Source organism: Pristis pectinata, chromosome 7 (genome assembly GCF_009764475.1).
Source record: "Pristis pectinata isolate sPriPec2 chromosome 7, sPriPec2.1.pri, whole genome shotgun sequence".
Taxonomy (NCBI): domain Eukaryota; kingdom Metazoa; phylum Chordata; class Chondrichthyes; order Rhinopristiformes; family Pristidae; genus Pristis; species Pristis pectinata.
Window position 1 is genome coordinate 14,000,898 of NC_067411.1, and position 13,981 is coordinate 14,014,878.

Genomic DNA, 13,981 nt, shown 5'->3' on the forward strand with positions numbered 1-13,981 from the left:
CTGACTACTTGACTCTGAAAGGATATGGGACACTTTGCTTCAATAGAGTGCTATACCAACAGAAGTTGTTGTTATCTTGTAACCTCACCACACAAGCCAGGAGTTACAACATAACACTCTGGGGCAGAATCGTATTTGATACTAATTTTTGGGTTGGAATAGGTAGAAAAATGACTGGTTACAGAGGTAGGATGGATTATGTCACCAGTCACTGGGTAAACGGGAGTGGAATGGGATTCAGTAAGCTTCCCCACTGTGGCATACTGTGGAATTGATAATATATCTTGGAAACCGAGTCGTTATTTGGCAAGTTAAATTTAGTTGAGGTAAAAAGATGTGTCACTTGCTTGAGAATAGATGGGGAAGTTTAATAGTCTAAGAAGGATGTATACTTGCTACAGCACAGAAAGAGGCCATTCAGCCCATCCGGACCATGCCAACAGAGTCCTGCAGCTTATTCTCCCTCACATGACATGCTCTCCCCTCCTCCATCTGCCTATCGCCCACTCCCTCACTTGGATCCACCTATCACCTGCTGGCCCTCGCTCCACCCCTTCCCTCCATCTTTTCATACTGGCTATCTCCCCTCTATCTTTCAGTCCAGATGAAAGATAGTCTTGACGTGAAACATCAACTGTCCATTTCCCTCCATAGATGCTGCCTGATGTACTGAGTTCCTCTAGCATTTTGTGTGTTGAACAAAAACAAGGAATTGCAATACAACAGAGTTGCTGGACAATATCCATTTAGCACTGGCAATCAAAGGCAAATTTCTCCTTTCTCTCAGTCAAGGGATGATAATAATGTGATGACGGCAGTTCAAGAAAATCCACTAAATCCCCAAACTGACTAGCTCACGACAGGATATATCTGAAAGGCAGCTGATTTTTTCTGTTGCTCTCTATATATTTGCAATTATCTGTAAACTTTCACACGTTGCAAATTGCAAAGGTAAAATTTTATTTATTTAGCTGTTGATCTCCTAGTTCTTTATATAAGCACTGAATGATACAGAAGGGATAGAGGCCATCTAGCTCCCTCATCTGCGCTAGTACTTTGTCAGAGCTGTGTTCCAATAATCCCATTGCTTTTTCCCCTGGATCTGCAATAGGTTCAAATATTTATCAACATTTTTTTATTATTCATGTGAAAGATATGGATTTTACTGTCAAGGCCAGCATTCATTATTTATTATTTTCTGGAACAGAACATGCTCCCAAAAAAATACAAGCAATATTTCTTATCTGGTCAGTTAACTTAAAATAAAACTTTGGCAACAATCCTCTTTAAGAAACACCACATTACTCTGTGTACATTTATGGTTGGTCTTATAACTACAAATTAGAGATAACCTTTCTTTTCATGGTACGCCAAGGTATAATTTATGACTTTATTAAATTCCTAATGGTTGGCTGCTGTAAAACCAATGTTTTCGTACTGAAACTGAAATATTCAGTCATTTTACTGCCAGAAAACCAGTACATAAAGTTTTAAAGACGGGTTAAGAAAAGTCAGCTAAAAATAATTTACTGGTTTGAGTCAAGTGTGTACGTGTGGATGTACAAGATCATCACACCACAAAGCAGTGAGTACAAATCCAGGCAGCACATCCAAATTCGTATAGCTATGATTCATATTAAGTCAAATTATTATATTTTTATACTGCAGCTCAGCAATTTTTATTCAATTATGGCAACCATGTTGCTTTCGTCACTAAGCTTAAAATTTGCTTTGTACAAATGATATCAACTTACTAACAGTGAATACACCACATAAATTAGCTGTAACCTGTTTTGGGACATCCTGAGGTTTATCCTGAACTGCATAAATGCAAATCTCTCTTCCTTTCAGCCTTATTGGTTTGGGTCAGGCAGTATGGCATGATGCACTGCTGGGCCAACTTTACGTTTCAAAGCTTATCTTTGTTAGGTTCACTGGTAGTTTTATTGAGTGGAGAGTCTCCAAAAAGAAGATAACACAATCTGAGTCTGATAAACTGTCTACTACACTTAAGTCTGCATCCTTCTTAGATGTATGGGTTTCCATCAGATGTTCATGTTAAGGGATCCTGTCCTGTTAAAGGTACTGCATCAAGAGTTGCTATTTTTGTCTGTGGTTCTGGTGCCCTTATCATAGCTTTCACTGTTTGCAAAAGCTACTGAGAATTTCTGACTATCTCGTTACCTTAGTGTAAAACATATTAAATACTTTTACAGAGGAAGTGAATACCTTGGGTATTTAAGCAAGTTGTTATTTCACACTTGAGGTCTCAGATGAAATTTATCGTGCATACGTTCTGAAAGACTCGTCATTTATCAATTGTAATGTAATGTGTTTATCCAGTTCCACACACTTGGCTGGCAAATGCTTAAGTCAAAAGCTGCTAACATGCTTCAGAGTGCCTGCAAGGTGACTTACTTATTATGAGACAGAAGGAGGCCATTCAACCTATCAGGTCCATGTTGGCTCACAATAGAGCAATTCCATTAATCCCATTCTCATAGAATCATAGAACAGTACAGCACAATACAGGCCCTTCGGCCCACAAAGTTGTGCCGACCTTTAAATCTCGCCTAAGACTATCTAACCCCTTCCTCCCACATATCCCTCTATTTTAAATTCCTCCATATGATTATCTAGCAATCTCTTGAATTTGACCAATGTACCTGCCTCCACCACTGCCTCAGGCAGCGCATTCCATGCCCCAACCACTCTCTGGATAAAAAACCTTCCTCTGATATCTCCCTTGAACTTCCCACCCATCATTTTAAAGCCATGCCCTCTTGTATTGAGCACTGGTGCCCTGGGAAAGAGGCGCTGGCTGTCTACTCTATCTATTCCTCTTAATATTTTGTACACCTCTTATCATGTCTCCTCTCATCCTCTTTCTCTCCAAAGAGTAAAGGCCTAGCTCCCTTAGTCTCTGCTCATAATGCATACTCTCTAAACCAGGCAGCATCCTGGTAAATCTCCTCTGCACCCTTTCCAACGCTTCCACATCCTTCCAATAATGAGGCAACCAGAACTGGACACCTTATTTCCCTGTTGACTGTATTCAAGGACGTAATCAATAGATTCTCCACCTTATTTCCCTGTAGTGCTACAACGTATTCTCACTCGCATGTCCCCTTTGATTCTTTTGCTGCTTACGTCTATTAAGGCTTAATTTACAACAGTTATACCAGTGTAATACTGGTCCAGTATTACAAGAAACACAGGACCAGTATTTCTTGCCCACCCCTGATTGTGCTGTGAACTAAGTGGCCCTTCAGGTCAGTTCAGAGGGCAGTTAAGAGTCAATGTATGTGCCAGAGGTATGGCTTCACATACATAAATCCTTAATTTACAATAGTAAATTAACCAACAAGCACTTCTTCGGGATGTGGGAGGAAACCAGAGCACCCAGCAGACGTCCACCAAGTCACAGGTAGAGTATGCAAACTCCACACAGACAGCATCCAAGGTCAGGTTGCTGGAGCTCTAGAGCAGCAGTGCTAACTTCTGTACCACTGTGGATAATGAAAGAAAAGCAACAAGTACCTTCAGATATTCTTCTAATGCTGGAATGAGGTTATTTCTGTCTAGGAGAATGTTGCAGGTTAAGGAAAGCAGGGGTCTAAGATGAATTTGCAGTTTCTACTGAGAGCCAGTACTGCCACAATGGGCTAAATGACCTTTTTCTGTGCTGGATTGTTCTGTGATCTGACCGTGGTTCACTAATTTGGGAGCACATGATGCTGATACTGATTAAGAACAGTGAAGAAATTGCTCAATTCCACCTCAAACCAACAAAATGCTTATGTAACTTATAACTATATGTATTTTTTCTTGTGAATCTAAACGCTGAGAGATTGCAGAGCTCTGAGATACGGAGGAATCTGTGTGTCCCAGTACATGATTTGCAAAGGGTTGGTAAATTGCCACTTTCCCTTAATATCCAAAAATCTATTGATGTCTGAATTGCCCTGTTTTTCTATTTCTTCACGATAAAGGTGAGCTCTTGATCATACAATCTACCTCATCATGAGATAAGATAAGATATCTTTATTAGTCACATATACATCGAAACACACAGTGAAATGCATCTTTCGCATAGAGTGTTCTGGGGGTAGCCCGCAAGTGTCGCCACGCTTCTGGCACCAACATAGCATTCCCACAACTTCCTAACCCGTACGTCTTTGGAATATGAGAGGAAACCGGAGCACCTGGAGGAACCCATGCAGATATGGGGAGAACATACAAACTCCTTACAGACAGTGGCCGGAATTGAACCTGGGTTGCTGGTGCTGTAATAGCGTTACACTAACTGCTACACTGCTGTGCATGGCCTTGCACCTTATTTGTCTACCTGTACTGCATTTTCTCTGTAACTATAACACAATATTCTGCATTCTGTTACTTTTTTTCTTTTGTACTACCTCGATGTTATTATGTATGGAATGATCTATCGGGATGGCATACAAAACAAAGCTTTTCACTGTATCTCAGAGCATGTGACAATAGTAAACCAATTACCTATTACCAATTCTTGCTCTATTATTTATCCAACTTTATCATTGACATTTGTGAACCATTAGTATTCTCTGCTCCAGAGGGTTTTGGGTGACTAATTGTTGACTGTATTCAAGGCCGTAATCAATAGCTTCTCTGGCACAAGAGAATCAAAGAACAAGAGGATTGAACAGTAAGGTGGATGCTCATTCATGATCTTAATCAGTAGCTGAGCAGGGACAAACGGAGAGCTCCTGCTTTTATTTCTTACATACTCTTTTATAGAGTCATAGAGCCATACAGCACGAAAACAGGACCTTTGGCCCAAATGGTCCATGCTTACCAAATGCCCATCTAAGCTAATTCCATTTGCCTACATTTGGTCTGTATCCCTCTAAACCTTTCCTATCCCTGTACCTGTACAAGTACTTTTTGAATTGAACTGAATTGGTTTATTACTGTCACTGGTACCAAGGTACAGTGAAAAAACTTTGTTTTGCATGCCATCCATACAGATCATTTCATCACATCAGTACATTGAGGTAGTACAAGGGAAAAACAATAACAGAATGCAGAATAAAATGTCACAGCTACAGAGAAAGCGCAGTGCAGGTAGACAATAAGGTGCAAGGTCATAATGAGGTAGATTGTGAGGTCTTAAATCCATTTTATCATTCTAGGGAACAATTTAATAGTTTTATAACAGTGGGATAGAAGCCGTCCTTGATCCTGATGGTACGTGCTTTCAGACTTTTGTATCTTCTGCCTGATGGGAGTGGGGAGAAGAAATAGGACTGGGGTGGGTGTGGTCTTTGATTATGCTGGCTGCTTTACTAAGGCAGCAAGAAGTGCAGACAGAGTCCATGAAGAGGCGTCTGGTTTCCGTGATGTGTTGAGCTGTATCCACATCTTTCTGCTGTTTCTTGCAGTCCTGGGCAGAGCAGTTGTCATACCAAGCTGTGATGCGTCCAGATAGGATGCTTTCTATGGTGCATCGATAAAAGTTGGTGAGTGTCAAATGGGACATGCCAAATTTCTTTAGCCTTCTGAGGAAGTAGAAGTGATGGTGAGCTTTCTTGGTCATGGCGCCTACGTAGTTGGACCAGAACAGACTATTGGTGACGTTCACTTCTAGGAACATGAAGCTCTCAACCCTCTTGACCTCAGCACCATTGATGTAGACAGGTGCATGTGCATTGCCCCCTTCCTGAAGTCAATGACCGGCTCTTTGTTTTGCTGATATTGAGGGAAAGGTTGTTGCTATGACACCATGTCACTAAGCTCTCTTTCTCCTTCCTGTACTCCGACTCATCGTTATTTGAGATCTGGCCCACTACAGTAGTATCATCTGCAAACTTGCAAAACCATGCAGTCATGAGTGTATAGGGAGTAGAGTAGGGCGCTGAGGATGCAGCCTTCTGGATGCTGAGAGCAACCTTTTAAATGTCAATGTACCTGCCTCAACTGCTTCCTCTGGCAACTCATCCCAGTTACTGACCATGCTCTGGGTGAAGAAGTTGCCCCTCAGGTTCCTATTAAATCTCTCCCCCTCACCTTAAACCTATTCCCTCTAGTTCTCAATTCCCAAACCCTGGGAAAAAGACTCTGCACATCGACCTTATCTATACCCCTCATAATTTTATACACCTCTATAAGATCACCCCTTATTCTCCTACGCACCAATGAGAAAAGTCCCAACCTGCTCAACCTCTCTCCATATCTCAGTCCCTTGAGTCCCGGTAACATTCTTGTAAATCTCTTCTGCACTCTTTCCAGCTTAATGGCATCTTTCCCGTAGCAGGGTGACCAAAACTGAACACAATACTCCAAATGCAGCCTCCCAACGACGTGCGTTTTTATTTTGGGATGTGGGCTTTGTTTGTTGGCCATCATTTATTGCTTATACCAAACTTGAGAAGTTGGTGGTGAGCCAGCTTCTTGCCCTGCTACAGTCCTTATGGCGAAGGTGCTCCCACTAGCAGTATTTGCTTGGGATTTCCTTATAAATGTGTTCAGGCAATTTGCCTCAACGACTCCATGGGAGAGACATTTCCCTTGAATTACTTATTGGATTTATTAACTATGTATTTTATACCTTTGATTTTGTACTCCCTGGAAGTTTATCATTTATAAATTATCCTTCCATACATCATAAATTTGAAATTGTTGGGTGTCTTGCTCATAAATGGATTGTGATCTATTAAAATATATTGTGATGGACCTCCACTGTATAGCCTACACTTACATGACAGGCACACTGCTGTGGCAACCAACCTTTTCATGTTTTAGTCAAAGTATTTTAATAACCAGGATATGCCCGTGTTGATAAATAGAGTCCATTGTAATTTTAAGGGTGACACAGGCTTCCTTCCAGCCAGTGCTTACATGTCGACAAGCAGGACAGACTTACAAACTGACAGTTTTCACAAGACTCATTTGGCTGCCTCCCTCTACCTTCACATGGGAACCTTATATTGCAGAGGAAATGGTTTACATTTCATTTTCCTTCACTGCAATCAGTTAATAATGAACAAATCTCATGTTCACTGTTTTGAAACCAAAACTGGGCTGAGAAGTGACTAAAGCATAACCTAAGCCCAAGGACGTTTGACAAGCTTAAATATTTCAGTAATGTTACAACTTTCTAGACCTACTTCCTCTGTTCCTGACAGAAGTAGTTTCTGTGGGGCAGATGTGATTTTGATTTTTTTTTGTAGCAATCTTATATTGCAACAAGAAAGACGTTTAGAGGTTATTAAAAAGCAAAGCTCCAAGGGTGAATTTGCTGATCAGAGAATGACTTCAGTTAAATGACGAATTTTTCAAACAAAATTAAATAGCTTTTCTTCATTAAATATATATATGCATAATCATGCAAAGACATGTCACTTGAATGCATACACATCCAATTGCAAACAGTATGAACTCTTCATAAATGACAGACACACATTCTGAAATCTCGATAATATGTTACAGAAGGCTTAGACAGTTATGTCCAAGCCTTCTGTAGTATGCTGTTGGTGGTACTGTGTGTGGCTTAGGTCTTCAGAATATCAGTGTGCCCATTGCATGAAGGACCCATGAAGTAGTCTTTCCCCAGTTCCTTGTATGGGATGTTCCCAGTCCCCATTCCTGAACATTGCAGAATCACACTCAGTCTAGACAGCTCCTTCAGCTGAGAGATTTCAGGCAGATCTCAATCTCTTTCACTGAGCTGCTGATTACATTGGTTTCAGTGTGCTTAACAGGGAACACAGTATTACTAGGCTGTTAGGGATGTACTGGGACAGAAACCAACACATTTATTACTATACTTCTAAGCAGAGGAGAATCCTATTGAACAATCATATGCTAATCACTCAAGATTCCACTCTGTCAGGTTCCTAATAATTATCTCTACCAAGTACATACACAAGATCTGCCTACAGACCCTCACATTTACATTACAGTGGATCGAGTAAGTCAACTACTTCCATCGCTTTGTTCTGCCTTCGCCCAAGTGCTGGTGAAATGTCCAATCATCCTTTGTTACCTCCAGACATATCTCCCAATCTAGGAGTCACTGTGACAGAGGGTGGGCAAGGTAGGCAAAAGGCTAAAAGGGTGAGGCTTAAATAATATTGAGCTCATTTAGTATATACTAGGCATACACGGTGCTCCAGCCATAGGGCTGATAACAGTCCCCAGGAACCCTAGGACAACCCCAAGCATGGTCCATTGTTTATTGGGGGCTTGGTTGTGCATGGTTTATCGGACATGAACGTGGGGCTTTCATTGAAAAAGGATGGGAACCAATCCTCTAAATCTTTAATCCCTCTATTCAAGAAAGGAGAGAGGAAGAAAAATGGGGAAACATTGACTAGTTAGCCTGACATTAGCAGAATGAAACATGCTGAATCTATTATTGACAAAGAAGTAACAGAGCACTTAGAAAATAATACACATTGACTAGTTAGCCTGACATTAGCAGAATGAAACATGCTGAATCTATTATTGACAAAGAAGTAACAGAGCACTTAGAAAATAATACAATCGGGCAAAGTCAACGTGGATTTATGAAAGTGAAATCATGTTTTACTAATCTGAGTTCTTTGAGGTTGCAAACAGGCAAATAGATAAGGGTGAGGAAAAGGATGTGGTGTATTTGGACTTTCAGAAGGCCTCTGATAAGGTGCGACACAAGAAATTATTAAACAAAATTAGACCACATACGATTGAGGTCTTGGTTGATAGACAGAAAGTGGAGAATAGAATAAAAAGCCCGTTTTCTGGTTGGGAGGCTTTGATCGGTGGAATGCCACAGGGATCAATACTGCAACTCAACTGTTCACAATCTGTGTCGGTAACTTGGATGAGGGGACCAAACATTATCTATTCATGTGTGCTGATTACATAAAGCAGGGTGGCGGCACAGGAATTCACAGAGAAGCTTCAGAGAGACTAAGTGAATGGGAAGGACATGGTGGATGGAAAATAATGTGGAAAGATATGAGGCCATTCACACTGGTAGACAAAGAAAAGTGGAATACTTTTTAAATGAAGAATTATTGAAAGGTGTTGGTGTTTAGTGAGATCTGGGTGTCTTTCCACACAAATCATTACAACTTAACTTGCAGATTAATTTTAGCAAGCAAGCAGAAAGGCAAAAATAAAAAGATTTGAGTACAAGAGTAAAAGTGTCTTATTGGAATTATATGGGAGTGTTGAGAGAGAGCAGCAGGAATATTGTGTGCAGGTCAGGTTTCCATACCTAAGGAATGATATATTTTCAAGAGAGAGAGTGCAAAAAAATTTAACCAGATTAATTTGTGGAATACAAGCTTGGCCTTTAAGAAGAGATTAAACACAGTGGGTTGATACTGGAGTCAGACAGTCATACAGCACAGAAGCAGCCATATCCATGCTGACCATAAATTACCCATCTACATTCATCTCTTTTATCAGCACTTGGTATGAATCTTTCTATGGTTTGGCAATTTCAGTGGTTGTCTAGATACTTAAATATTGTGAGAGTACCTGCTTCCTCTGCTCATGAGGGCAGTACATTCCAGATCCCAACCGCCCTCTGGGTAAAAAAATTCTTCCTCAGATCCCCTCTGAACCTCTTCTCCTTTACCTTAAAACTTTGACCTCTACTATAGGGACACCTCTGTTATGGGGAAGAGTTTTCTCCTATCTACCCACTCTCTAAACTTGAGGAGAATGATCACATTAAAAAACATACTGACTTCTTATAGAGCTTGACAGGGCAGATGCAAGGATGATGACGGATGAGGTAAAAAGATGGATGGGGTCACAGTTTCAAAATAAGGGGTTAGCCATTCAGGACTGAGGTGACAAGTGGATGATTTCTGGAATTTTGGGCATTTGTGAAAGCTTAGTTACTGAGTATATTCAAGGTGAATATTGATAAATTTTTGGATATTAAAGCATTGAGGGATAAGGGATTATTCCAGGAATGTGTCACCGAGGTGAAAGGTCACAGAGCAGGCACAGGGACTGCATAGCTGACTCCCGCTTTCCTCCCTTATGTCCTTAAGCTCATTACAGTAACTCAATCACAGAATAACTACTGGCAGTTGCCTTGTTTGTACTTCAATTTCCTCTTTTCATTGAGTTGCTCGATAAACTCCCATTGTCCAAATCCTGGATGCCAAGCGTGGATTTGTAACATACATCAGGCAAAACATTAAAGAAATCTCTGTTGTAGGTAAGTGATGTGACAATTCTAAGGATCCCACAGAGTGTCATTTTTTCAAACTTTTCACTAATTTCCTATTAATTCTGTTTATCATTTTCCCATTTTCAACATTAGAAAATTGTTGTGTCTTATGCCACAGAAGAAGACCATTTATCCTGTCAATTTGCACGACTGAGTCTCACTTCCCAACCTTAACCTCAGAAGCCTACAAATGGGCTCTCTCCAAATATATGTCTAAATACAGTACCTTTTAAAAGCAGGTATGTTCCATCACATTAAACAATTCACTGAGACTACAGTACAATATTAAGAGAAAACTGCACAGTCAAAGGTGTTTTCTTTTGGATGAAATGGTAACTTGACGTTGTTTCTGCCTTTTCATGTTAATGTAAACAAAGACATTATTAACAAAGGAAGTGTCCTGGGCCAATCGACTAAAATCACTAAAACAGATCATTTGATCATTTATTAATGTAGGCATGGTAGTGTAGCGGATAACATAACGTTATTACAGTGCCAGCGACCCGGGTTCAATTCCGGCCACTGCCTGTAAGAAGTTTGTACGTTCTCCCCGTGTCTGTGTGGGTTTCCTCCGGGTGATCCGGTTTCCTCCCACGTTCCAAAGGCATACGGGTTAGGAAGTTGTGGACATGCTATGTTGGCGCCGGAATTCAAATTTACTTCCTACATGACAACACTGATTACACTTCACAAGTTCTTCATTAGATATAAAGCTCTTGAGAACATTTTAGGGACACAGAGGGCATTCTTCAAGTGTGTCTTTTTTCTTCTTGCAGAGGGGTCAACTGGATGTTGGAAATGCAACTAAGCAGGAAAGAGATGACTCCCTGCAGTCTCATTATCATAAAGGAATCCGAGATATACAAGTAGGGATACAGGAGGAGAATTGAATGATGATTATCGAACGGCGGAGCAGGCTTGAGGAGCTAAATGGTCTACTCCCACTCCTGTTTCTTATGTTCTTATAACAGTAGCCACTATGTGACACAGAGCAGCATAAGGAAAATAACATTCCTAAGCATAGTATGCATTGCCTTGTAAAGGTAGCAACAAAATGATTATACTTACAGTCTTGCTAACATACGAAGTGCTGGTGTTCATACATGTTATTCCCTCGCTATTGCAGCAGCCACCACATCTGTAGACAGACACGCAGGACGGTTTAAAGATGGTGTTTGTTGCTGACCCAAATTCTTTCCCCACGTCCAAGGACACCTCCCTGGGCATGCACTGAGTCTTTTTCCACTCAAAATCAATACCTGATTGGGCAGATTCAAATATCACAGAACAATAATCAAGACCTACTTGGGTTAGGTGGATGAAAAGCCAACACAAGAAGCTCCTTTAAGTAAACACATTCATAATGAGATTAACGAGTCTGCATATGCTCCCACTCCCCATGTTGAGAAATGCGATTACAAGAACGCTTTTAGGACATTGGACGGTGCATGTGGGCTTTAATCCCTGTAAGTATGGTGTGGTAAATTGGCAGTTAAATTACGAGATTAACACCCAGAGTCCTAGACTACTGATCCAGAGTCATAAATTCAAATCCCACCATGGTAGCTGGAGAATTTGAATTCAAGCAATAAATAAATCTGGCAAGAAAGCTCATCTCAGTTATAGTGACCATAAAACTACAGGGTTCTCATTAAAATCTTATCTTTTTTACTAGTTTCCTACAGGGAAAGGAATCTGCTGTCATCAGTTACTCCGGCCCATACATGACTCAAGACCCAATGATATGTTTGACACTTAACCAGCTCTTCAGATCAGGGCACTTCAGGATGAGCAATAAATATTGATAACACCAGCAATGTCCATTTCATATGAATGATTGCAAGAAACATACTGGATTTGAATTTTGAAATCTGGACAGGAGGAAGTTCTGTCCTCTCTGCAGGATCAGACAACAGCATTAGGCACAACATATACTTCAGTAGTTATGGGTATCAAAAGGGTGCAGCTGGTAAAACTGCTGTTTCACAGTGCCAGAGACCAGGGTTCAATCCTAACTTCCGGTGCTGTCTGTGAGGAGTTTGCACATTCTCCTCATAACTGCATGGGTTTCCTCCAGATGCTCCAGTTTCCTCTCACATCCCAAAACACATGCAGTCTGGTTGGGTAACTGGTCACAGTGAATTGCTCCCCAGTGCAGATGAGTGGCAGAATCTAGGGAGGAGTGAATGGTAATGTGGAGAGAATAAAATAAATTGGAGTAGGATTGATATAAAAATGGGTACTTGATGATCAGCATGGATGCAGTGGGCTGAAGGGCATATTTTTATGAAAAGCTGTGTGCAGTTTAGCACTGAATGGCCATTAACTGAAAAAGCCAAAATAAAAACAGAATATATTAGAAGTGTTCAGTAGGACAGGTGGCTTCAGAGAAGAGTTAATATCTCACACTGACAACCTTCGATTAGAACCGAAAAAGCCAAATTGGAATACTGGTACAGATTATATGTACAAAACTTGTCAAGGATCAGCAACGGGAGGTTTTATGACCCAGATTTTCCTGAGTGGGACTCACCACCTGTGTTCCCCACTCCCACAAACTTCCCTTCTCCAGAACTTTGTGAGCGTAAACAGTCCCAGAGCTGAGTGACGAGGCAGTGAGCTAGTGGCAGAGTCTCGATCAATGTGGTTTGGTGTTGTGGCGGGCCAGGTCAAGCCTCCCACACACCCCCTGACAACCCCCACAGACCTCCTGTGGATACCTTTGGCAGATGACAAAGACACACCCTCCAACCCCCTCCACCCCACAGTTGAGCCAGCTGTCTAAGCTGTCAGCATTTTCAAAGCTTACAAAATGTCTCTTACATGGAAAACACATTTAAAAACAAATGGTCCTATTTTGAACTAATACATTTATACATATGAATTGTCGATACATTTCTCAGAGGCTTAGATAGTGTCTGTAGTCAGAATCTTTTCTGCATGGTAGGGGTATCAAAACCAGGAGGGCATAGATTTAAGGTGAGAGGAAGGAATTTTAAAGAGAATTTGAAGGGAAAGTTTTTTACACAGAGAGCGGTTGATATCTGGAACTCGTTGTTAAAGGAGGTGGTGGAATCTCATACAATCACCACACTTAAGAGACATTTAGACAGGTACTTAATTAGGGGCACAAGAGACTGCAGATGATGGAATCTAGAGCAACAGATTAAACCTTCAGCATCTTGTGAGGCACTTAAACGGGACCAGACCTAATGCAGACAAATGGGATTAGTGTAGATGGGCAAAAAGGCTGGCATGGATGTAGTGGCCTGTTTCTGTGCCAGCCGCACTGATCACAGCTGCAGCCTGAGTCAGCACTGCAACAGGACTAAATTTTGGCCCCCTGTGGCTGCCAACACATTGCTACCATGGTCCTCACACACTGGGCTATGAGAGGCAGCTGGGCCACAGGCATTGGGAACTAAGGCTTCCCCCATGGGCCCTTAGAACAGTATTCTGGCAATGGCCTTTCCACTGTTCCCACATATCTGCAGTAATCAGAAATATTCGGAGACGAAGAGAAAAGTTAATAATTCATGCATAATGTAAATAATTTTTTTAATATATGGAAATGTCAATAATTAAAAGCAATAATTATACATGGAAATCAGAAACAATAAATCAAAACTACTCAGACCTACCTCCTGAAAATGGAATAGACCTGGGCACTGTGCTGAGTCTAAGAGAAGATTGGGAGGTCCAATGCAAATGCATCTGACCCCTGACATGATCCAAACATCTGTGCACCAGTGCATGGGCACAGGTGTT

General features: G+C 41.1%; 1 protein-coding gene across 1 annotated transcript in view; it reads right to left on the minus strand.

The window, feature by feature from the left end:
* The window catches only part of vegfc (vascular endothelial growth factor c), a 172,452-nt gene that overhangs the window by 48,889 nt on the left and 109,582 nt on the right, over nucleotides 1-13,981 (minus strand). The window contains exon 3 of the mRNA XM_052019779.1: nucleotides 11,282-11,472. Coding sequence (XP_051875739.1) covers nucleotides 11,282-11,472 — 191 coding nt within the window. The remainder of the gene's footprint in view (nucleotides 1-11,281; nucleotides 11,473-13,981) is intronic.